This window comes from Salminus brasiliensis, chromosome 11 (assembly GCF_030463535.1).
Source record: "Salminus brasiliensis chromosome 11, fSalBra1.hap2, whole genome shotgun sequence".
In the NCBI taxonomy this organism is placed as follows: Eukaryota; Metazoa; Chordata; class Actinopteri; order Characiformes; family Bryconidae; genus Salminus; species Salminus brasiliensis.
In genome coordinates this window covers 23,510,103-23,536,086 of record NC_132888.1, presented here as the reverse complement: position 1 = coordinate 23,536,086, position 25,984 = coordinate 23,510,103, and the positions used below count along the sequence as shown (strand labels likewise).

At 45.1% G+C, this 25,984-nt stretch overlaps 1 protein-coding gene across 1 annotated transcript in view; it reads right to left on the bottom strand.

The window, feature by feature from the left end:
* Positions 1-27: 27 nt before the first annotated feature.
* The window catches only part of nxn (nucleoredoxin), a 91,869-nt gene continuing 65,912 nt past the window's right edge, over positions 28-25,984 (bottom strand). The window contains exons 2-8 of the mRNA XM_072691259.1: positions 23,919-24,036; positions 19,662-19,795; positions 16,873-16,973; positions 16,451-16,557; positions 11,805-11,984; positions 10,970-11,094; positions 28-988 (exon numbers count right to left, since the gene is read on the bottom strand). Coding sequence (XP_072547360.1) covers positions 806-988; positions 10,970-11,094; positions 11,805-11,984; positions 16,451-16,557; positions 16,873-16,973; positions 19,662-19,795; positions 23,919-24,036 — 948 coding nt within the window. The 3' untranslated portion in view covers positions 28-805. The remainder of the gene's footprint in view (positions 989-10,969; positions 11,095-11,804; positions 11,985-16,450; positions 16,558-16,872; positions 16,974-19,661; positions 19,796-23,918; positions 24,037-25,984) is intronic.

The window sequence follows — 25,984 nt, the reverse complement described above, 5'->3', positions numbered from 1 at the left end:
GGGTTAAACAGAAGACCACACATCAGAGCTAGACAGTGAGTTTTAATGGCCAGGGCTGATCAGAAACACAACGAGAGGAGAGACAGAAGCTGCGCGCGCTCTAAAGCGCCTACATTTAGTATGGAAACGTGCTATTAAATGCTATTCTGTGCCTTCAAGACTGCTTTAATAGAGGGGACCTTCACAGAAAATCCACTTAAAATGTATCTTGAGATGGAAAAAACAACCAGTCATATTACAACATCATTACATCAAGTATCAACAAGCCTCTGGATCAATAACGTGTCTGCAATAACTGCCTAAAGACTGCTGCCACGCAATAGAATAGACTTTAGACTTTCGCTTCCTTTACAGAGACATCAGTTTGTCTGCATATGCATAATCGTCAGCACCCATAAGAAGAGGACTACAGCCTGGTGAAGAGAGCTCATAAGTACTGAAGCAATATCGGGAAATAAAAGCAGCGTCTTGGCACTCAAATAAAAGCAAGGAAAAGGTGTTCTGAATGAAATCTGCTGCAGCGGCGGAGGGTTTTGTCCTACGGTCTCAAGTCCTATGAATGAAATGCCAAAAACAAAAACGAGTTTAATGAGTTTTACCATCCAGGATGTAAACGCAAGGCACCACAGGAGAAGAAGAGGAGGAGGAGTCCGGGCTGAAGGGGTGGGATTTTTAAAAAAAGGGGGAAATATCAGTACAAAGTGAGGCTTCTCTCAAACAGTCTCACAGGAGGAGCAGGGAGGAGAGGTCCAGAAGTCAGGGGGCCGATGGGAAGTGTAGCACTGTCCGGGCTTTCTGTTAGGCTTCAAATGGGCTCCGGTTTGAGCTTCTCAGCCAGAAAGTCAGTGACAAACTGCTCCACCACAGCCGGTGTGATCTCCTCTACGTCTTTGACGTATTTGGCACGGGCCGACATGTCCAGGATGGTCAGCAGTGGTGCGGCCTCGGGCAGGTTGGTGTAATCTCGCAGAGAGTCGCTCATGTCGTCCTGTGGGCAAAGCAGGAAAAAGAAACTTGGTCAGCAGCTGCACAACACTGGACAACTCTCATAAAGCAACTAGATGGCCCAATCTCAGGAATGTAGAGTCTTATGCAAAAGTTTGGATATCCCCGTCCATTTCTTAAGAGTTTGGCCTCCAACGATCCTGCAGTTAGAGGATATACAGTACAAGTTAAACGTCTGGATGCACCTGGTTGAATGTGTGCTGACCATCATTTTGGGGGGGCAGTTCAGACTTTGAACTGAAAGGAGATGATGTGGTCAAATAGGCTACGTAGGCATGGTTTTGGCGGTAGTTCCACCCTCACACATACACACTGCCACCGCCTTAAAAGGCCTACTTCATACCCCCCAGGCAAAACATCCTAACTGCGGTGGATACCCGTGTGTTTCCCCAGCGTCCTCTTTTTCTCTTGCTGCTGGAGAAAGTCAGGGTATCTGTCCATGAACTAATGCTTATCCGGAGGTGGGCTATGCAGCAGGACAACTACCCTAAGCACACAAGCAAGTCTACATAGAAATGGTTAAAGCAAGACGGATACAATGAAGTACTTTTATACAAGGAACAATTCCTCCAACCTTTTGCACGGGATTGATCAGCAGTTACTAGAAGCGCTTGTTTGAGGTTCTGCATCGTTTGTTCTCAAGGTGTAGCTTTAACTTTTATCTTGGGAGGAGCTTTAGTTAACAACCAACCCCACTGTGTCCTCTAGCCTGGTTAGCTGTAACTGTGGTGTTTATATGCTTCAGAATATTATAAAAGAGTGAAAACAAACAAACAAAAAAAACACTTTACAATATAAAAGTCTCCCAGATGAAGCATGGAAACTATAAGCCCACCTACACATGTCAGAATTTGCTGGTGATATTGCCACTGGAACTAGTGTGGCAGCAGTATACCAGTTTTAGGTATATCATGGTATGAAAATTGATGATCATGCAGTGTACATTTGCCTAATACCAGTATTGGAGAAATAGGCAACCAAATTCAAATCGCAAGAAATGTGAAATCCAATCAATTCATAGAAAAATTAAATCAGCACATTAATCCATAATGAAAATAAACCTAAACTAAATATCTAAAAAAAAAATTATAATAATAATAAAAAATTGTAAAAAAGCTTCACCTCACATTTTCAGAGGGGAATTTTTTTTAAATACATTTATTAATAACTTGTTTTAACTTTAGTAAATATTTTGGTCAAAAAGTACATAAATATAATAATAATAATAATAATAATACAAAAAAGAACAATAGGAAGAATTGTGAAATAACACATGCTGTGATCCCATAAAACCAAGATAACCTTCGCAGCCTTGACTGGAACAGCAGATGACGAGCGAAAGCACGTTCTGCTGGAACCTCTTTAACTACACAGAATATCCATGTTACCCAGACTAGGAGTGATTCCAAAGCTTTCACAATTTCCCAGTCACCCGACCTCCAACACCCCCAACCGCTTAAACCATCATCTTCAGATCTCCTTCAGGCCAGCACAGGTTCACCGTGTGCTCAACCTCTCACATTGCTTTGCAGGTATTCTGTCCTACAGAACCGCAGAGCTGCGCTGTCCGCTCAAAGCGCAGTCGGAATATTTCCGTGCCCGGCGCACCAAGCCGCCTGACCACATCGCCTCGCCGTGGACGTTTTGCCTCTTCTTCTAGGACTGCCTTTCAGAAGTTGGCGAGCGAGCTTTGACGAGCAACTATCAAAGCCAACTTTGATGCGTCTCATTTTTGTTCATGAAAGCCGCAGCAGTGAGAGGGCAGACTGATATCTCTCATTAGAGGTTTCATTCTTCCCTCTGCCCTGGCACTGCTGCTCACCCACCCAGCTGAGCGCTGCATGGGATCGGTGAGGCAGGGGGGCAGCCAGGAGGGGGTAGAAAAACATCACTCCCCTCTGAGCAGGATCTGAGCGGCCACAGAGTGAGGAAAAATACAACTCGGATGAAGCACACAGAGTGTGAGCCGTGGGCGGAATTGGGAATGTGTGTGTGTGAGTGTGTGTGTGTGTGTGTGTGTGTGTGTGTGTGTGTAGAGGAACAGTGCATGAAGACACTACAGCTTTATTATTATTATTATTATTATTATTATAAAAAATAATCCATACATTTTTCTCATAAAGCATTTGAGCATCACCTCTCTTAAAGCAGAGCTTCCCAACCTTTAGTGGCAGCTGAACCCTTGAACCTACATTTTTTAAGGGTAAAGGTTTGCATGTTTAGCTCCCAAGAGTCTTTAAGTACTACAATTACTGAGCACTTTATCAGGACCCCACTGCTCTCAACACAGCCTCAATTCTCTGTGGCGTGGATTTTAAGATGTCGCTTTGAGATTCTGGTCCACGTCGACATGACTGCACCCCTCAACTCCGTCACTTTTCATGCTGAGAATCGGGAGTTCTACCACGTCCCTGAGCTGTTCTGATGGACTGAGATCTGGCGACTGGGAGGACCACTGAAAAACACTAACCTCCGCTTGAAGACATGGTACATCGTCATGCTGGAGAAGGTAGCTGTTAGAAGATGAAGATAAAGGGGACCACAATTTTACCTTTAGGGACCAGTACACCAGTACACCACCACTTCCAGCAGCCTGGACTGGTGAATCCATGAGTTCATGCTGTTGGTGCCAAACTCCCTTCACTTTCGGTGAGCCTCAGCTTTCGGTTCTTGGCTGACAGAAGTGGGGAACCCGATGGTGGTTTCTGCTTTTGTAGCCCATCCAGCTCTTTTTAAAATGTGTTACAGTACAGTAGTCTGTGAGCTCCAACCTCACTGGCCGGTTTCTGTAGACCACTCTCATCATCAACATGGTGTTTCTGTCGCCTTGCAGAACTGTTCACTGGATGCTTCCTTCATTACAGAAGTCTGAGTAAACTCCAGAGGCCGGCAGTCGAGTACCTGAAATACTCAAACGTGGCCAGCCTGGCACAGATGCCATGTCACGCCACGCCCATAATCCCTTTTCTTCCATTCTGATGGTTGCTGTGACCGTTACCTAAAGCTGCTTGTCACATGTAACTGTAAAATCACTCCAACGTGAATCTGTGGTCATATATAACTTCCCTCTCCCCCTCCCACTTCAGTCCACAGTATTCTCTCTCTCTCCTGGGGGGAAAAAAATATTGACCCTAAAAGACTCCATAGCACCATTCCATAAATGAGGACACTCTACTTTCCTTCACCGACAGACCGACCTCATTGTGTGGACCTCAATTGATGTGACCTGGTTATATCTAAAGGTTATTTAAGGGTAGGTGGAATTAGAGGGTCTTATTAGTCCAATGAATATACATAAACTATGGATACTTGACTGTACTGACATGTAGCTTCCACCATGCTGTAAAAAGCAGTAATACTTTAAACAAGTACATATTAATAATTATTATTTTGAATGATCAAAGGGATCATTCTAACAGAGGCACTTGGGCTGCAGAGGAAAGCAAGCTCACGCTCTGCTCTTTATGTCTTATACAGCTCTTTTCCTCCAGACCTGCTCCGACCTTTCTCCCCTTAACGACCCAGGATGAGCCCTGTAATCCCTGACAGAGGAAACCTGACAGCACACCCCATCAGGCCTCATCAGGACGTACCATTAATTACGAAAGGAGAAGAGCGCAGGCTCGCGGTTTGGTAGCGCAGGTTATGGGAACTCCAGACGTCCAGGCTGTCCGTCCTTCAGGAATACACCGTGCGCTTTCTAGAAAGCAATGCTTCCTCCTCTCCTCCCACCCCATCTTGGCCACATTCTTGGCTTACAGGCAGCGAGCGTCTCACTTCCACAGGATACGATGATCCCATTTCCCCCTGGAGTGATCCCTCTGAACGAGAGGCGCTGTAGTGGGACTTCAGAGCACTTTCATATGGAAAGCATTATTTGGAAATGTGGACATGAGACCGGCTCTCCACTAGGTGGCAGTACATGAAAGGCCTGGTTGAGTAGTAAAACGCAATCTCGGCCTGTCCATTCCAGCTCTGACTTCAGCCTGACATTCCAGTGAAACTATGAGCTAGTCCATGTAACGGTAAATGCATTAAACCGCACAATCAGATCTCGGCTCTCTTAAAAAAAAAAGAAAGAAAGAAAGAAAGAAAGAAAAAAAAAAAAAAAAAAAAAGAATTGCTTCACTGTTTTTGCTACCTAAAAAGGACAAGAGCGTCCGCTGACCTTAACTTCTAGCAAAACAGCTTACAGATGGAGCTGACAGAGCAACAACAGGCCGGCAGACTGCACTGCTGACTTCTAACTTTACTGATCAACTTTTTTAGACAGAAATCTTAAGAGCTTTAAGCGCCGACCTTTAACCTACTTTCAGCTGTGAACTTTCAAGCAACGAGCGCTAATTAGAAACATCAACGGACACGGCAGTGGAAAATTACAAGGATAACGCAGCAGTGTTGATTGTGCATTTCCTGTGATGTAGTAGAGGCAAAAAAAAAAGGCAAGACAGGCGGTGGGGGGGGGGAGGCATGATATTACTCAGAATCACTTCCTTTATCCACCATCCAGATGGATGCTATTGACCACTCTGAGGCTCATAATCATAGCAGTTACCTCAGGAAAAACTCGGCCTGATAAAAGCCAGAGGAGGCGCTCTATCTACGGGAAGAGAAATGGAATCTGTCGCTAGCGTCCCTCCAGCCCCTCGGATAGAGCGAGATTACATCTCCGGGGCTGTCTGCCTCTCCATGTGAAGCCATGCATCTACTCTTTATGAGGCTGCTAAGCGTGCGTAAACTGCTTTTCACACACATACAGCAGGCACACACTCCCCTCCCCGCTGTACTGAGAAACAAAGGGGCGACCTGTGGCCGCCTACAGCCTCAGGATGAGATAAGAGCCTGTGAGCTTGACGTGTGGCACCAGCAGCATAATGCACAGAGGTGTATTCAGCTCACTGTGGCACTGTAGCCTTCCGAGCTCTCCAGCCATCTGATAAGACAGAGTACAGAGAACAGATCCCAACCCCTGTGGTGTGCGTGCACACACACACACACACACACACACACACACACACACACACACACACACACACACACACACACACACACACACACTTTCATAAAGGTTTTTCTGGTACATTCAGAATCATTCATTCAGGCAAAGAACATTTTCTTAAGCATTCACATTGTTTATAGAACCAATAAGAAATTGCAGAACCATCATACATTGCTTGTATTAAAAGAACCCTTGGAGAGGCCTCCTTTTCAGGGTACGCTTCACACATTAGTCAACACTGGGGAATCCTGCATGATGCTGTAGAACCTTTACGCTGGGTTCTCCGCTCTCTGGTTCTGCGGTTCTGCTCAGCGGTTCTGCTGCGGCATGCGCTCTAAGCAAAAAGGGTTCCGTAAAGTGCTGAGAGGGTTATTTGACAGAGACTTTGCTGCTATATAGAACCAATGTTAAAGACAACCACATACAGGAACATTGCCTTGTATCTGAAGAGCCAAAATGTCATGGTTCTATGCAGAACTGCTGCAAAACTGCTTTCTCAAAGAACCAGCATTTGAAAGGTTCTTTAGGGAACCAAACATGGTTCTTCTGTGACATACACCAGACACAAATGGGGTTTCATATAGTGCTGAGTATTTGAGGAACTAGCTATAGGGAGTGCTCAAATGGTTCTTTGAGGTGTTTATGGTTCTATATACCAAATCACTACCTGCATTAAAGAACCCTTTATAAGGGTGTAGGTACAGGCTACGCTTCACTCATTAGCCGATACAGGAGAATCCTGCGTGATGTTGTAGAACCTTTCCTACTGGCATAGATCTCATTTATCAAAACGGCTAATTTGAGAACCAGAAAGGATCTTTAGGGAACCAAACTTGGATCTTCTGTGAAAAAGGGAGCCATTGACAGTGATTTGATGACCCAATTTTTAAAGAGTACTTTTAAAGAGTACTCAAAGAACCATATACAAGAACAATGTCTGGTATCTGAAGAACCAAACATCCAAACGGTTCTTTGAATCGAAAGAACCACTGCCTTTCCTACAGAACCTTTGAAGGGTGTAGGTTCATGCTATACTTCACTCATTAGTCCACACAACGCAGGATTCTGCATGACGCTGCAGAACTTTCACATTACATTGTCTTCATACTGGCATATCTAATTTCCAAAAAACGTTCCTGAAAGAACCAGCCTTTGTAAGGTTACTTAGGGAACCAAAAGCAGTTCTTCTGTCCAATACACTCCAAACAGTACTGCAAAGGGATAGAGGACAGTGACTGTCCTGCTATAAAGAGCCAGTTTTAAGGTAAAGTTCAGTTTGTGTTAAAGAACCATATACAAGAACGTTTCCTTTACTCTGACGAATCAAAATGATTCTGTATGGAATCTTTAGGGAACCCTCGTTTTTAAGGGTATTGAGTGCAATGAAACCTGGTTACTGGTCTATTATTATTACTACAGAAAAGTCGTTTTAACTCCATACAAATTTTACCCAATTAACCCTTTGAAGTCACAGCTAGTATCCGTGATCATAAAGCTGTCAATCGACTAGCGATCAGTAGAGGGGTCAATCTAGTTGACCCTTAGAAGCAGCAGCTACTGCCATCAAAAACAAAAGCATGCTCGACTAATTACAGCTCACGGCTCTGATTCTGCTGAACGTGCTTGACTTCCCAATCGATCGATCCCAGATCCTCAGATCTGTGAAAAGACAACCATCCTACACACATCTACCCATTTCCCCTCACTGTTTAATGGAAATAAAAACAGTGGAAGCTCAAACCTGTCGTCTGACTGTAGAATGCACACTTGTAGAACGTTACATTTAAGATGGCTGTAATAACCCTTAATAACACTCGTAATAACACTTCATAGGAGTTTAACCTCTTAGTTACAGTTACTCGTCCCTGTAGTTACTGAGTAATACACCTCAGCCTGGAATAAGCCTTTCTGCGCTAGGGGTTAAAAGAAATACCAGCAGCAGAATCTGCGATTTCTCTGGTCGGGTAACGGGAGTTCCTTTTGATCTGTGTAAGTTGACCACACACACACATACACACACCCGCTCTGGTTTCTCACTAGCCCTGACGAGCAGCAGCTGGTCTGGCCCCGGGGTGGGGGGGGTGGGGGGGGGGTGGTGCTACAGTGGCCAAATTCCCCATTCGGAATCCTCTCAGTACCCTCTAGACCATGACTGACTGGACCAGTGGTCTATTTATGCAGAGTAAATATTCTCCCCATGCCACAGAATCGGGCCAAGACCCCTCACCTTTTATTTAGAGACCTAAAAATGAACATGTTCATGTTCATATACTATGAAGATTATGCCAGAAAACGGTCGCCAAGTTAGCGCAGATAGTTAGCGCAGATGGTTTCATTGGACTTAGCTGACTGATAGTTTACTGATAGTCTACTAAGAGTGCTCAGCAAATGCACCCTGGCCAGTGTTATTTTGCACTGTATGGGTAACAAGTAAACCAGAGCCTGTGTTAGCCATGCAGGATTATTACCATGTGCCATGTGGGCTCATAAAAATGCAAAAACACCCGGCACCTGGCGGACCCCTACAATAATATTCATGAAAAAACAAAAACCTCTTTCCAGCCATGAAATTCTCAGTCCTAAACACCAACACTGTGTCTCACCACCACGTCGTCTGAACCCTTAACACTTTACCTTTAATTAGCAACAGCGATTAGCATTTCAGTAACACTTCAGGAACTTTGAAAAGGCCTTGGTGTTGTACGGCTCGCTCCTCTGCTCTGAGCGTATGCGCTGCTATGCCATGTGCTTCCAGTGTGTGTGCAGCTGGTGTTGGTTTACAGTAAGTGTATGGATTGCTGTGGGAGTGTATGTATAGCTGACGTTGGGGGCGTGGCCAGGCCTCAGACAGACATGCCGAGCAGCGGACAGAGGGACATATGTGCAAATCTGAAACTCCGGAACCATAAGAACAGCCATACTGAGAAGCTATCAGTGACACAGAGGGCGAGAGAGAGGCAGAGAGAAAGACAGAGAAAGAAAGAGAGAGAGAGAGATGAAAAAAGGAGAGACAGAAGAAATAAAGAAATAGAAAAAGATAAAAGGACCAAGTACCGTCTCGGTGACCACAGCCTGGCCATAGAGACAGGCAGATACAGACAATCCTGGCTGCCTAGAGAGGAGAGAGTATGTGGTCACTGTGAGAGCGGTGAGGTCCAGACAGAGTTCATATTTTAGTTCATTATGTTGTTTATTATTAGCGGATTGTTTTATTACATCACTGTTAATTCATTCATTTATTTTTGATATTTTGTTCAGATGTAATTTTGAATTGAATTGAATAGAATAAGGAAAGAGAGAAAAGAAAAGCAATGAAGAGAAAGAGATAGAAGAAAGAGAAAAGAGAGAGAGTGGCAGAGAGGGAGGGAGAGAGAGACAGAAAAGAAAAGCAATGAAAAGAGCGTGAAGAGAGAGAGAGAGAGAGAGAGAGAGAGAGGGAGGGTTTATTTATCAGATTATTTATCATTTTTGAAATATTTGTCATTCAAATATACTTCCTTCATTTGGGACTGCTATGCCTGATATTTTCTAGACTGTAAATTCCACCATTTTTTAATTATTTTTAAATGCATTTTAAATCATCATCATTTTGAAATCCCTTCATCATATATGCTTAAGTCTCTTCTCAAGATTTCTCATTTTTGGGGCTGATCTTGTTCTTGAAAACATAATCAAACCTCAAACTCAAAAATGTAAACTCGTACGGAAGTTTATCTTCAGCTACACCCTTAGAAAACATGGCGAGCAGAGAGAAGAGAATGGAACCGGAGAAAGGCAGCTAATCAGGCCATTCCAGCTGCTGTTGCTGCTGCTAATTCGGAGGTGAGTTCAGGGAGGGACAACAAGAGATAAGGGCAGTTCTGAAAACACTGGGCTTCCTCTCTCTCTCTCTCGCTCTCTCTCTCTCTCTCAGAGATGGAGATTGGGGAGTGCGAGACGGGCAGAGTGAGATTGTGAAGAGTGTGAGCTGAGCTAAGGTCTGCTTTCCGAGTGTTTTTCCCTTTGTGGTGGTGAGTGCAGTGTAGGCATGCCTCCTCCTTACAGATTATGGTCAAGGACAGATGCTGCATCACACTGGTACAAATCGTATAACAATGCAGCTGCTGCTGTGCTTAAAAACGTCTAAAAAAATTAAATAAAATTAAATAAAATTAAAAAAGAGGGGGCTGACGTGGTCCAGTGGAAAAAGGCGCTGCCATTGTGATTAGAGGATCGCTGGTTCGAACCAGGGGTCATGCTGCTTGCCATCAGCAGCCGGAGTCTGAGACAGCACAGCAACTGACATTGCTCTCTCAGGGGTGGGTTGATGGCACTTCTTCAGCACGTCACTTCTATTGTGATATTGGTCAGCCCAGGTGTCTGTTAGCTCCCCACCTACACTAGACACTATCGCCTGGACGCATTTCCATTATAAAGAATATAATGATACATTTAATACAGTGTCTACGAGTTCAAGAGCACTGCAGCTCAGAGGCCCACCAGAATCTGGATTAAATGTACAGCTGGATCCCTTTCATTTTAGGCTGATTCATGCGGTTAGTGACAAATTCTAACCCTACTATCCGTGTGCCTTCGCCAGCTACATTTCTCCAGTCCTCAGCTGTTGAGTTTTGTTGGATTGTAGCCAATTCATCTTAAGGTTGGATGTGTTGTTCTGAGATGCGTTTCTGCCCACCACAGTTGTACAGAGTGCTTATACTGTAGCCTGTGGGTCAGCTTTACGTCAGTTGTTAGTTAATAGGAGCTGCTGCTTATTATCTCCAGCTCCCACTGTAGAATATACCGTGCATTAGTTTCATAACCATAAGCGGCACCATCTGTGTTTTTGTCTCGTGGCAATAGGACTCCAATTTTGAGAATTTCTGTAGCCTGTGCACCTTCACGTCCAAAATACAAGACAGACTGAAGAACTGATGTTACCACTAAACACACACATACAGGCAGACAGCCAGACTAAACACACACCTCTCCAGCCACGAAAAAAAGCAGCGGGGTCTCCTCGTCCTTGGCCTTGTACTTGGCCATGATCTTCTCTGCAATTGGCTGGATCAGCTCCTTGGCCGGCTCCAGCTCGCCCTCCTCCTCGGCATCTGAGAGAGAGAGAGAGAGAGCGAGCAAAGAGAGTAGAAAAGAGAGGGTTAGAGCTGTGGAACTGTAAGTATGAAATCAACCAGCATCTCCTTCATCAGATGAGTGAGGAGGAGCAGAGAAAGAACTGAATGAGGGCGAGAGAACGGATGGATGTGTGGATAAGACTGAAAGATGAAGGGGGGGGGGCAGAGCAGATGGCCTCAGATTGCCCCTCTAAAACAAAGATCTCATCTTACCCTTACTTCTCTCTGCCTCAGAAGAGTGTGATGACAACTTCCTTCTCTCACACACACATACACACACACACACAACACACACTCCAGATTGTTTTCATAGCAGCACAGGACTTGGGGGGAATAGGGGACATACAAATTGGCCAAAAATGACAAATAATAAAAAAACAAAATTACATCTGGGTAAACACAGTAAACACCTACATATAATGCACGCCATGTGTGTTCTATACGTCTTATGCAAAAGTTTGGCCACCCGTGGTTCTTACAGAACTTTGCTGGGAACACATTTTACTAATTAAGCACTATTTATTTGCTGAATTTAATATATGGGGGGGGGTGGGGGGGGGTGGCATAAGCTATGGCATGAACAAACATTTAAATGTTATGTTTTAGAAATATGAAATAATTATATACACACACACACATATATATATAAACACACACACACACACACACACACACAAAGCACTCACCCACAAACAGTACGAGACAGGGCCCCTCGTGGAGCTGCACTGCGTTGGACTCGCTGAGCTCCAGCACGGGCCGTGGGTGCCATGGAAACAGCCGACACTCCAGGTCATTCAGCACCTCCACCCGGCCCTGCCGCGTGATCATGTGACCCTCCGTGTCCAGCAGGATCAGTGTAGGGATGCCTGCAGCGTGCACACACACACAAAGGATAACACTGACTGATCACACTTTTAACCCACATCAGCACAAACGCTTTGATTGACAGACAGACACACAGACAGACAGACAAACAGACAGTGTAGTCTCCACTGAAGAGAGTGGAATACCAAGGCCAATTCCTTTTCAGCTGTTTTTGCTCTACAGTAAAACATTTGGGTCAGCAGACGGCGTACGAGGTTCAGCATCTTCAAACACGGCACTTCTTCTGGCAGACCACCCAATTCTAGGTGGGCAAGGTGCAGGAACTGATGGCCTTAAAGTAAATGAAAGTAAATAACACTGTCTTTTGTTTATTTGGTTGGTCTTGTAACAATTTCATCGGGCCACTGACCCACCAACACCTTTAACACTAACTGTTGCATTCTCCATTTGTGATGCATTTGTCTCATGTTGCCTCATGTTTTCAAGGCTTTCTTCAAGTTAGTTCCACGGTTTCATGCATGCTCAGTTGGGTTAAGGTCTGGTTTTTGGGGAGTTTTTTTTTTCCTTCCTCACAGCTCTCACAATGTTTCTTTCAACGCCTGCTGTTGTTTTTCTTGGCTAACCTGTGGCTGTCTGGTTGCCTGGATTCCACCAGCAGTTTCAGCCTTTTTCAGGACAGTCCAGACTGTTGTATTCGATATGTCCAATGACTCCAAAATGGCTTGCTTTTCTCTCATAGGAAACCCCTTGGTTTTCATGTTGGTTTATCCTTATCGACACGTTTTTGTTCACAAATGTGTGGGTTTAAGAAAAAGATGCTTCCATGTAAAGTACCTGGCCAGAGGAGTGTCAAAAAGCACAAAAGTGAGGGGATTTCTAAGATCTAACACAGTACACTGCAGCACAGCATCATTTTGTCCCATCATAAACATAATCTAAACATATAAGTGCTATTAATATGTTTAATTAATAATGAATTCTCAAAATAATACAACTAGAGCATCTCTATACACACACCCGACATCAGATTTTACAGCTGAAAAGGCCTCATCCACAGGCCTCATTTTCCACTGCCCCTCTTTTAAAGCCCCTTTATATCAGAGAAGTTGTCCTGGAACAGTGTGTGTTTGTGTGAGGGTACAGAGTGCAGCTGTATGCTGGCTTTCAGGTGTACTTAAGTTGTGGCCAGGCTCAGCACAGGCACTGTGTCTGAATGAACACACACACACACACACACACACACACACACACACACACACACACACACACACACACACACACACACATATACATACATACACAGATGTGCCTGGCCCTGCTGCTCTCTCAGCCCCTGTTTAAGATAGGCCCGTGGCTGCAGCATTAGCTCCCTTATCAGGCTCAGTCAGTGTGAGTGCGCTCTAGGCGGAGTGGACGTGGTCAGCGGCTGCTCCTTCAGCCAGTATGAATTCCACTCATTCCAGAGCTGAAACAGGCCCACAGCCAGCAATCACTGACTGCCTCACAGAGGGCAGAGAGTGAGAGATAAGGAGGGAGAAAAGGAGAGATTCTGAGCGAGCGAGAGAGAGAGAGAGAGAGAGAGGATGAAAGAACAGCACCTGGTTCTTATGCTAAGACGTTCATCCAGCTATCCAGGACTGAGCTGCTACTTTTTGACTACTACTTAAGTTTGCTTTTGCCTCAAGTCTTTGTTTTGTTGCAGTAAACTAACTGTTACATGGCAATCTACACTCATTATACACTAAGGGCAAAAGTATTGGGACACCTGCTCATTCATTCTTTGTTTCTTCTGGCTATTAAAAGAAGAAAGATTTCATCCTGCTTTTGTTAGAGTAACTGTCTCTACTGTCCAGGGAAGGTTGAAGGCTTTCTGAAGCATTGCTGTGAGGATTTGATTGCACTTAACGACGTTAAGAGCGTCAGGATGTTAAATGATCACCACCCCACCTCATCCCCAACTCATCCCAAAAGTACGTACTGGATGGAGCTGCTCCACAGCTCAATGCTGGGGGGGGGGATTTATACCTCTCTAGCCCATGCTTGGCATTGGGCACGCTGACGATAGGTTTTGTTGGAAGGGGTGTCCACAAATATTTGGACATATAGTGTTTACACCTATAAAATGTACATACAGCCCACTAAGACGAGCCTTTCGAGGCAACGCAATTGCTGCTTCAGGAGATTAAGAAAGTGAGGGTAAAAAGGCTATCTAGCCAATCCTGGGAGCTGGTCTGATCATATGGTCCATATGATTGGTAATCATACTGAAACACAATCGGAATGGTCAATCTCTACCACACACCACGCTGAGAGGACACAGTGAGGACAGCAAGACTCTTGATAAGACTCTTGCTGCAGTGCTAAGCTATGCAGTGTGGCTCCTATGAGATGCTGCAGTTATGTAAACCAGCCAATAAGAGAGAGAGCCCATCATAAAAGAAAAAAACAAAAAAACAAAAACTGTATGTAACAGGGTTGTAAATCGGCTTGTAAACCCACGTCTGAGCTTTTTTTAGTTGTTGTACCTCAACCCAAGTCAAACTTACTATATCAACAAACAACTTAAAACACTCAAGAGGCATTCTGTTGACCCTTTAAACATAAGAAGGGATGTTAACTCAATTCTGGGACACAAGACCACCTAACTGAACTTATATACCCAAAGAAAATAAATAAATGTAGTCACTTAGGTCTATGTTATGTAACACCATACATACCAAGGCGGAGTTCCCGGACAGTTCCAGGCAACACTAATGGGCTTGTTAACAATACACAAGCATAGAGCATGCAGAATACTATCTAAATAAGCCCCATGGTTTAGATATAATAACTAGTATACGCTATATCTGCAGATCTGGAGCTATTCAGCCATATAACACAGTGATGCATGATATATAGTTTAATACAGTGTCACTCAGAAATTCAGGTCACACCACTAATCAGGTAAGGATAGACATATTCATCACTTTCAGTTTTATTACCCTTTCCAGCCAAAGCGATGAGCTCAGACAGCAGGCAGAGATATAGGCCGATACGAGGGATTTTGTGGTCACACCCATACTGTCCACGTACAGCGCATATACCGCCTCACGTAAGGAGCGTGCTAAATCGTCAGAGCGGTGCTTGCTGGAACTGATAAATGAGTTATGCTGTAATCATCAGATAATGGTCCAATACAGGACTGTAGTGTCTGTAGTTTAGCTTCAGTGCCCTTTGTAGAAGTTGGGTCTTCACCTTGCAGATTACATCACAGTCTAACCTCACTCTGCTCTCGGCCTCTTATCCCTCTGACTGTGGGCGGTTGAACTGTTTCACTGTCACATTAAATAAGTCTGGTAAAAACTAAAAGATGAATGGCTGTGCAGAAATTATTTTGTCCCTGGTAGTTGCTAAGGGACAAAGTGGTTGCTATGATGGTATATCAGGTAAAATCTAAAGCATCCCAGGTGGATGCTACGGTGTGACTAAGTAGGAGCTATGATGCTTCTAAGATGCTCCTAGGTGGTTGCTATGGTATTTCAGGTGTTTGCGAAGATGTTGGCTAAGTGGGTGCTAAGGTGTTCCTAAGATGCTCCTAGGTGTTTGCTAAGGTATTTCAGGTGCTTGCTAAGATGTTGGCTAAGTGGGGGCTATGGTGTTCCTAAGATGTTTCTTGGTGGTTGCTAACACACAGACTCAACGATCTGGAGTTGAAACTGTAGAAAGATCCGTCAGAATAATAATTAATAATTAATTATAGAATTTGAATAACAATATAGTTCAGTGAATTCATGCGGTTTGACACCAGGCTCACCATCTCTACGGGTCGGCATCCATCATTAAGAGGATTAAGAAGCGTGTGAAGCGTCGATTTGCACTGCAGTGATTTTACTGTATATGAAAGGTTCAGAGCTCCTTCAGTCCTGATCATAGCGATGACCTGAGCAGAACCACCAACATGCAGCGACAGCGCCAGCCTCATCACAGCTGAGACGCGGCAGAACAGACCTCTGATGCAGACACTGATTACAACTGTCCATTTGTGCTGCGGCTCAATTTTTCCACACAGCACACTGCAGCTTCTAGTGTAGTCCCGCACAAGCCACAGTCATATGCAAAAGTTTGGACACTCTTCTCCAGAGTGCTTCACTGTTTACTCAAGAATAACCTCAGCTAGTTGGAATAGACTAAAATTCAAAGATATCTCTAAGCTTAGACACTATACGGAGACCCTAATACACTTCACTTCGCCTGAGTTTGAAGACAGCGAGCGTTGGACACTGCTGTTCGCACACCCAGGAGGAGTTCGTTCCACCACTTCGGTGCAGGACAGAAAAAAAGTCTGGACGCTCGTCTTCTGTGGATCTTACAGGATGGCTCTTGGTGCAGACTGGCTTTTGACCACTGCCATCAAGTACGGTGGGGCTGGTCCATTCCTGGCTTTGTAGGCCAACGTTAGAGTTCTGAAAATGATGCAGGGAGCAGCTACAGTAAGCCAGTGAGGAGAATGCAGCCGAAGAGCACCTACCTTGTATGCCGTAGAGTCTGTTGAGGCGAGACCTCCGGGCCTCGTCTGTGTATGGAACGGCCAGCCAGGGCATTTCACTGAAATACTGCGTGAAGGAGTCTTCCGACCTGCGCAGCACAAAATGGACAAGGATGGACGAATAGTAAAATAGTGTTTAAAAAAAAAAAAACACCCTCTTCTAGTAGATCACCACTGTCTACCCTTAGGGCTAAATAAAGTCCGGGTGACCTGCCAGTTGTAGTGCCTCTACGCTAAAGCTCGAAAGTGGATCAGGCTTGAGATAAGTGATACCCGATCCATTAAAATAGGCCTGGATCGGCCCACCGCATCAGATCGGGACATCCTTAAACACTGGGGACAAGCTGTCCTCAGATGTTAATGTGTCATGTATAATATGCGTCACAGGTGTGAGAATGTCTTACCTGTCTGCGCTCACAAATACAATCTCAAACTTGTGTCCCGATTCCTTCACTTTGCGATAGGACTCCACCAGCACTCGAGTCAGACTGCGGCAGGGAGGGCACTGCACACAAACACGGACAGACACGAACGACGTCAGCAAAAAAAAAAATGACCACAAGGCCAGTGAGGTCAGCCGTGCCCCGAGATGCCCCGAGTGTTCTCTATATTTACTGCACCTCTTCCTCTTGCGTACCCACAAAGAAAGCCTGAGGAGAAATAAGCCTTCCTTTTGGTCTCGGAGCCTTGAAGTGCTGAGAGACAGAGCTGAGAGACGAGGCACGACGGCACATACACTCCACACAACACACTCCTTTCTTCTAGAGTGCCGGGGTCTGATTCTTCTCTTCCTTTTCTCTGGGAATCTATAAATCATGTATCGACTTAAGAGCTAGAAGCTTTTTTCTGTGGCTTATCAGACAGATGAGTTCTGCAGCTATTTGCTTCTCTCTGCCTCCAAAGCGCTTGCTTTAGCAATGCAGATCAGTGCAACAACTCGGGCTTTCTGTTTTTGCCATGACGACATATATATATATATATATATATATATATATATATATATATATATATATATATATATATATATATATATACCCTACCGCTCAAAGGCTTTAGAACACTAACAATTTTCCATTGTTTTTGTTGACACTGAAGTCCTTTGAATAACCTGCAATGGTACAAAGGTCATGTGACCACAAACAGTCGTTGGTTACGGGCTTTTGAGTAAAATGAACTAAAAACTGAAGAATTATGTAGATTGTGTGGGGGAAAGGCCTGGGTTATAGCCCTGGGTTATTCATTAGAAGTTCAGATCTCGCAGTGTGACTTGCTGGGAGGCATTATATGAGTGCTATGGAACATGACCATGATTAAGCTCAGCAAACAGCACAATCACATGAGGAGAAACTAATCCATAAGGTGGAGAATAGAGAGCTGCACGAACCCTGAAATTACAGAGGGAGGCATTTCTTTCCTACCAACTCAGTCTTTCTTCAGCTAGCCAACAGCATACTCTGCTCATTGGACACAGAGAGGGCCCAGGCAGGACAGCAGGAATATCCAATAAGACTCGAGCAGTTTTCACTTGCCTGCCTTTCGCATGAACTTGATTGACATCCCATTCTTAATCCATAGGGTTTAATATGATGCCGGGCCACCCTTCGCAGCTAGAACAGCTTCAGCTCTTAGGAGTGTGTTTATGGGAATTTCTGACCATTCTTCCAGAAGTGCATGTGTGAGGTCAGACACTGATGGTGGACGAGAAGGCCTGGCTCGCAGTCTCCGCTCTAATTCATCCCAAAGGTGTTCTGTCTGGTTGAGGTCAGGACTCTTGCTTTGTGCACTGGTGCGCAGTCATGTTGGAACAGGAAGGGGCCGTCCCCAAACCCCACACCATAATCCCCCCTCCACCAAACTTTACACTTGGCACAATGCAGTCAGACAAGCAACCGTCAAACCCAGACGGAGAAGCGTGATTCGTCACTCCAGAGAACACGTCTCCACTGCTCTAGAGTCCAGTGGCGGCGTGCTTTACACCACTGTATCCGACGCTTTGCATTGCGCTGGGTGATGTAAGGCTTGAATGCAGCTGCTTGGCCATGGAAACCCATTCCATGAAGCTCTCTACGCTCTCTGTTCTTGAGCTAATCTGAAGCCCACATGAAGTTTGGAGGTCTGACTCTGCAGAAAGTTGGCGACCTCTGCGCACAGTGCGCCTTAGCATCCGCCGACCCCGCTCTGTCATTTTACGTGGCCTGTCGATCCCAATGGCTTCCACTTTGTTATAAAACCACTGACAGTTTACTGTGGAATATTTAGTAGCGAGGAAATTCACTGAGCTGAGAGCGATCCATTCTTCCATGACTGCATGCCTAGGTGCTTGGTTTTATACACCTGTGGCCATGGAACTGATTGGAACTGTATGCACTCTAGACTTGAAGGGGTTAAGTAAAAAATCTGCCTTCCCTACTGACGCACACACAGATAAAACAAGACCAGCACCCTGCTCACCTGCCTGGGGTTATCTAAGGTCCTTTTCATGGGAAATAAAAAAAAAGGGCAGTAAAACTGACACCAGGGACAACCGACACCAACACCTCTGTACTACTTATGTAAGTTTAATAGAGGATATGTTGTACATGGGTTAACACTGGGGGGATGTAATCGTAGAATAATAAGGCGGACACAGCTGGGATTGGGTGGCTTTTATACACACATTTAGTCTGGAGGCAAGAATCCAGGATTCAAAACTGTTGCTAACTCCCGAGCAGCTGATTTGGCCTCGCACCGGGACGGTGAAGACTAGCATGTGCTTCCTCCGAGATACGTGAACAGTTTGTGAACACGCTCACAGGACAACACCAACATCGCAATGAGGAATGCAGTGGAGAGGGAAAGCCAGAGAGAGGGAGGCCAATTGTGCTTTCTTGGACTCCTGGCAAAAGGTGGCTGGGGCAAACACTGGGAGCGTGAGCCGTTAGTAAGAGCCTACCTCGGCTTCACCATGTCAAACACGTTTCTCACATTCTGTGCACCAGCACTACGTTTCGCACGTGCATGTTCTCCTTAACAGTGTGTTCTCTTCAAAATCACACCCCTCAGGATCCCTCTCATCAAGAGTTAACAGTTCACAGTTAACTGAACAGCAGAGAGTCAGAGCTCGACAGCTTTCCCTGATCCCGAACCTTGTTTGGTGTCTGAAGTTTGTGTCTTTAGATTCACAAACTTCTAAAACTTAAATACACACACTTACCCAGTGTGCAGAAAAGTAGACCCCCACATATGAGCCATCCAGGGCGCTGCTGTCTGTCGTCTGCCTGTTGTTCCTGAGCAGGGGTCCGGCCACAACCTCTGCAAATGGTTTGGGACCCCAGGGGAACTCTAAACCTGAGAGAGGTAGACAGAGAGAGAGAGAGAGAGAGAGAGAGAGAGAGAGAGAGAGAGAGAGAGAGAGAGAGAGAGAGAGAGAGAGAGAGAGAGAGAGAGGAAGGGAGGGAGGTAGACAGACAGAGAGAGAGTGCAAGAGAAAGAGAGGTATAGAGAGAAAAAGAGAGGTAGACAGAGAGAGAGAGAGTGCAGGAGCAAGAAGACAGAGGTAGAAAGAGGTATAGAGAGAGAGACAGAGAGAAAGAAAGAGTAAGAGAGGTGTAGACAGAGACAGAGAGGTGTAGAGAGCGGTAGACCGAGAGCGAGACACAAAGAGAGAGAGAGAGAGAGAGAGAGAGAGACACACACACAAAGAGAGAGAGAGAGAGAGAGAGACACACACACAAAGAGAGAGAGAGAGAGAGAGAGACACACACAAAGAGAGAGAGACACACACAAAGAGAGAGAGACACACACAAGAGAGAGAGAGAGAGAGAGAGAGAGAGAGAGAGAGAGAGAGACACACACAAAGAGAGAGAGACACACACAAAGAGAGAGAGAGAGAGAGAGAGAGAGAGACACACACACAAAGAGAGAGAGAGACACACACAGAGAGAGAGAGAGAGAGAGAGAGAGAGAGAGAGAGAGAGAGAGAGAGAGAGAGAGAGAGACACACAGAGAGAGAGAGAGACACAGAGAGAGAGAGAGAGAGAGAGAGAGATCTCATTACTCTGCATTCAGTTTAAACTAGAAATTGAAAAGTGCTACATATGCAAACGGCTGCCCTCCAGCTTCTGGACTGGAGGTGAAGATGATGACCACAAGCAGGCCTGGCTACCGTCCGTAACGCTGCATTCATCTACAAGCGTCTTTCTGAGGAGAGCTTCACGGGAGCTTCATGAGGTATAAACAATCACTGGTATGGACTGATGAAGTAAACGAAGTGCAGAGCTTTGGATTTACGTACGATCAGGTTACTTCCATATCCTTCCAGCTCTGAAGGACTGTGCTTTGATTAGCTCTGCCCTCAGCAGACACCCAGGCTGCATCTCCAGTAACTCTGCACTGAGGTGATGTGAACTGGGGATTTGGGCTTTTTACACCCAAACAGAGACTGTATGTTCAGCAGGAAATGACCAACACATGGCTGAATCTCAAATTACTCTGAGCGAGACATCCTGAGCCAGATTCATAAAGCGCCCTGCCATTGGGACGTATGGAGTAACGAGAGACACATGAGCATCACGACAAACATCATAACGGTCATACAGACAGTATTTTACAAACAACTTAGCTCAGCTCATCAGACTAAAGGCACATTTATCTACGAATGTCTGTAGAGCATGTCCCATCGTAGACCGCTTCTCTGTCATGATTTAGAAATCAACATTCAACATTTACGTGGAAGCTTTTGTCCACTTATTTCTGCCTTGCTAGATCTGCCCCAGTCAACCGTAAGTTCTATAATAGCACAACAGCAGCTGCTCAACCATGAGGCTCAACCAAGAGAGTGCTACAGACCGGCCTGCACAGTGCATACAAGCAAGAGTTCAGAGTTTAGGCTCAGACCCTTAGCCCACTGAAGCGTATTGTTAATGCTACAGCACACAAAGACATTTTACACAAGTATACACTTCCAACTTCGTAGCAGGAGTTTAAGGAAAGTCCTTTCCTTAAGCAGCATGACTGTGCACAAATCCATAAGTCCATACAGACATGGTTTGACGGGCTTTCTTATCCAACCTCAGACCGGCAACCGTATGCTTTTTTTTTTTTTTACCCCCCCCCCCCCCCTTTGTAATTTGAAATGTGAATGATCAGGTGTCCACATACTTTTGGACACATTAGTTTAGCATTATTAAAACACCACCAATGACAACCTGTTTATTTCTAAAGGTGAAACAGAGCTTGGATAACAATTCGATAAGAGAGTTAGGAGCTTTAATGACATGTACATTAGATCTAATATAAAACATGACATTTAAAATATTAAATATAATATTCTAATACATCAAATATTAGAATATGGGCTCTTTATACATACTGGCATGCAAATCGCAATCATAATATATACAGCAATACGGATAACAAGCATCATGAATTGTAATACATACACACACACACACACACACACACACACACACATATATATATATATATATATATATATGGCAAGAGAGCTGCTGGGCTGAGAAACAGCTCCTCATCTCTCTGCTCCAGCATCTCTGAATGGAAGTGTGTTTTAATGAGTCATAGGGATAATTCGGCGTGGCTACCGGCAGCGCTGGGGTTCATTAGGCTGCAGAGAAATCTGTCATTATGCTGGTGGGAAAGCCATTGCCTTCACTGAGGAGCTCTCACACACACTGCTGCATCTCTTCATCCAGCTCGTGACAAATGAAGCTCCCTCTGTTGTGAGGAAAGGGGGGGGAGCAGAATGCCAAAAGATGACACCCTCCTTCTATGAGCACGGGGCATTAGTCTGAAAGCTCAGCAGCTTCTCGGCTTTCAGAGGCAGAGCAGCTAAATGAACCTGATTTAGGGCAGATCGTTGGCTGACGGAGCGGATCTGCGTCCTTCTCCTTACTCCAAAATGTAACTAATCACAGTCAGGGGCTTCACCATTTTCACTAACAGTAATGGAAGAAGGTAACCCGTCGATTAGCATCGAGGATTCCCAATCACTGATGTCGTTTAGTAGCCTAGCAAACTGCTGTAACGCTAACTGGTGGAGCATAAGCTTTCATTAATTGTTAGCTACGTCAGCTTCATAGCGCTAGCGGGAATCTAGCTAGCTACAACTAGAGACTACTGTACGTTTGGGATAAGAGCTGTAAACACTGTAAATATATGTAATTATTCATCTATGAGGCTACGGTTATGAACATCTGTCGTATGAAGTATGCTTCAGGTAGCAGTTAGGCCTCCAACCATGGCCGTCTCCCCAATATCGGCCACTTTTGCGCATTGTACGTTTGCGCTCTGAGACCATATCTAAACATCGCTAACAGCGTTGTTATCTGCGCAAAAATGGACGATATTTTATTTTAGTGATACTCTGATACTGGTGTGGTTGGTGTGGCGCAACAGATAACACCACTACCTGCCAGTGAGCTGCCTCACCATGTGGGAGACTGGGGTTCGAGTCCCGGTCTGGGTGACTATGCTGCACTACACCAATAAGAGTCCTTGGGCAAGACTCCTAACACTACATTGGCCCACCTCTGTAATACGAAAACCTCTGGATAAGAGCGTCAGCTAAATGCCATAAATGTAATGTAAATGATACTGAGGTACAGACTGACCAGATCACTTTGAAAGCACAACCACGTGATCAAAATGAAGAAATATTATATTTTTGTATTTAGTTTTTAATCATCGTCATACCTAACTGACGCTAGTGCTAATTCTACGCAAAATCTCAGATAAACATTTATGAATGCTAAAAAAAGAAGCATGTTTTTCTAGATTTAGATCGTTTTAACGAACATTTAAAACAAGAATATTAGATTACTTACTTAACATGTTTTTAAGCAAGTGTGTGATTATCGGTTTCTTATGAGGTCAATAGTGCACTGGATGAAGTCACCGGTGTTGTTTTGGTGTTCCATTTCTAAATGTAAACTCCTATAATTCACCATGACCCACAAAGCCATGCTAATTGTAGTGAACAGGCGATGTAGGCGTCCCAAATTGAGCCCGTCGGGATGTACATTCGGCATGTAGTAGCGCTAAATGAGAAAGCATGGTGTACCACTACGGGAAAAGACCCTAGTTCACTTGCACGCTCTTGCTCTGCAGAAATTCCCTTGAAATGCGCCTTGAACCGGAGGGTAGGGTCCCTACAAGTGCGCCCTAAGCAAGCTAGGCGAATCACAGGAATGTTGGTTCGATACCCAGGCCTGCTGAGCATGTTTTTCTAGATTTAAATAGTTTAGCTAACATTAAAAAGAGCATATTACATTACTTTACTGTTTTTAAGCATGTGTGAGATTACTGAAGCCTACAGTTTGCACTGGGCTAATTGCTAGCATTTAAGCTTAAAACTAGAATAAGGGGGAAATTAAGCAAATTAGGGGGATTTATTTCCCTCAGATATTCCTTTAAAAAGATGGTGTGTGTGTGTTTCGTGACTGGATCTCACCTTTAGGGTCGTCTCTCACCACCAGCAAACCGTTCCGACACACCACCTTCCCTGTGGTGGCATCAACGAACACCAGCGAGGGGATACTAGTCACCTTGTACTTGTTCCACAGCTTCATCTGCACAGAGAGAGAGAGAGACAGAGAGAGAGAACACATATGGAGTGAGTTACACTGGCTAATCGAGAACATCCTCGGGAGAATGAAAGCGAGAACAGAGGTAGAACGTGTGAAATACAAGGAAAGGCAGAAGCGGGCGAGTTTATCCGAGGTTACCGCTCTCAGCGATGTGCATTACACCCTCCTCCTCCGATGCTCCAGAACAATCATTAGAGATCCAGCAATTACTCTTCTTGCCGTGCTCGCAGCGCGCAGCATGAGGTTTTTTTTTTTATATAAAAACAGCCTTCACAACTTCATCTGCTTCCCTCTGAAGTAGAAAGAGACTTGGAAATGGAGCAGGCCGCATTAAGCAGCAGCACAGAGCCGGCGGCGGAGCAGCTCAAGGCAGGAATCGCACGGCTACGGCGGCTACAGGGCTGATTCAGCTTTAAAGAGCCTGGCAACTGAGGAAATGCTCCCCAACCGCACAGGCAAAGAGCGCGCAGAAAAGCCACAACTTGACGGAAGAGTCGGCCGCGTTCCAAATCGGTTTCTTATGAGGTCAATAGTGCACTGGATGAAGTCACCGGTGTTGTTTTGGTGTTCCATTTCTAAATGTAAACTCCTATAATTCACCATGACCCACAAAGCCATGCTAATTGTAGTGTACAGGCGATGTAGGCGTCCCAAATTGAGCCCGTCGGGATGTACATTCGGCATGTAGTAGCGCTAAATGAGAAAGCATGGTGTACCACTACGGGAAAAGACCCTAGTTCACTTGCACGCTCTTGCTCTGCAGAAATTCCACAATGCACCTTGAACCGGAGGGTCGGGTCCCTACATGTGCGCCCTAAGCAAGCTAGGCGATTCTGCTTAAGCACCAGACTGTGTAATATGGTGTCCGGCATGTATGCGCTATTGGGGGTTAATGATCACAGGAATGTTGGTTCAACTCCCAGGCCTGCTGAGCTGCCCCTGTCGGGCCCTATGCAAGGCCCCTGAAATGTCCCTGCACTCCTACCCTGGCTTTCCAAGTTGGGATATGTGAATAGACCCACCCAACATGTGTATGTGGGGCTCAGGTAGGCATGGGCTCCAAGTGGGTTTGTACATGTGTTGTTACTGGGACCAGTTGGGCTTCTCAAATGGGCCCCAATGTTACAGTATACCCCAATCTCACAGCATCGGACAAACCAGATGGGCACCATATTTAACCTCTCCTGGTTTCATCACTGACCCTGGTGGGAGTTATAGAAATGTGGGCCATCCATATGTGGGACATGGAAAACGTTCTGGTTCCCAGTTGGGCTACCCATGGGTTTACATCGCGGCTTGGAGTCCTCCTATGCAAGGCCAGAGTGACTCTACTTTGCAGTTCTGAGGCTGGAAAATGATTGGGAGTTCTGGTAACGTCAGTGTCCTTCAACAAAATAATCCTGTCCTTCAACAAAAAGAGCAAATCAGCTTGCTGGTTACGGCACGCCACCTTCTCGAGGTGGAGCGTGTTAGTTAAAACGGCAATTTTACCTTAATTTAGCCAAGTTAACAGACTTGCTATAAGGACTTTGGCTCTGAGGTTGCTCACGGCGCTCATATTGTGGCTGGTTTTGTCTTTTGTTGCTAAAGTAAAAGCATCATTTGTACATTTACGGCATTTAGCTGATGCTCTGATCCAGAGCAACTCGCATCGATAGCATAATGCAACTTTAACAAGGACGCGCAGTTTCACTGATGTGAAGCACCACTCTTATGAAGCTCACAAATCAACGAGAACTGCTTACTGAGCTGACTGATTTCTGACATTTTAGACATTTTGACCTATTGCTAGATCATCTTAGCACACTGACTTACCGGCCATGCATGTGAATAAATGGGGGAACAACAACGAACGCAGTGGAGGTTCCATCTTTACAGGGGAACAAACAAAGAGCATGTACACAAAAGTGTAAATAATTCAGCGGGCAGA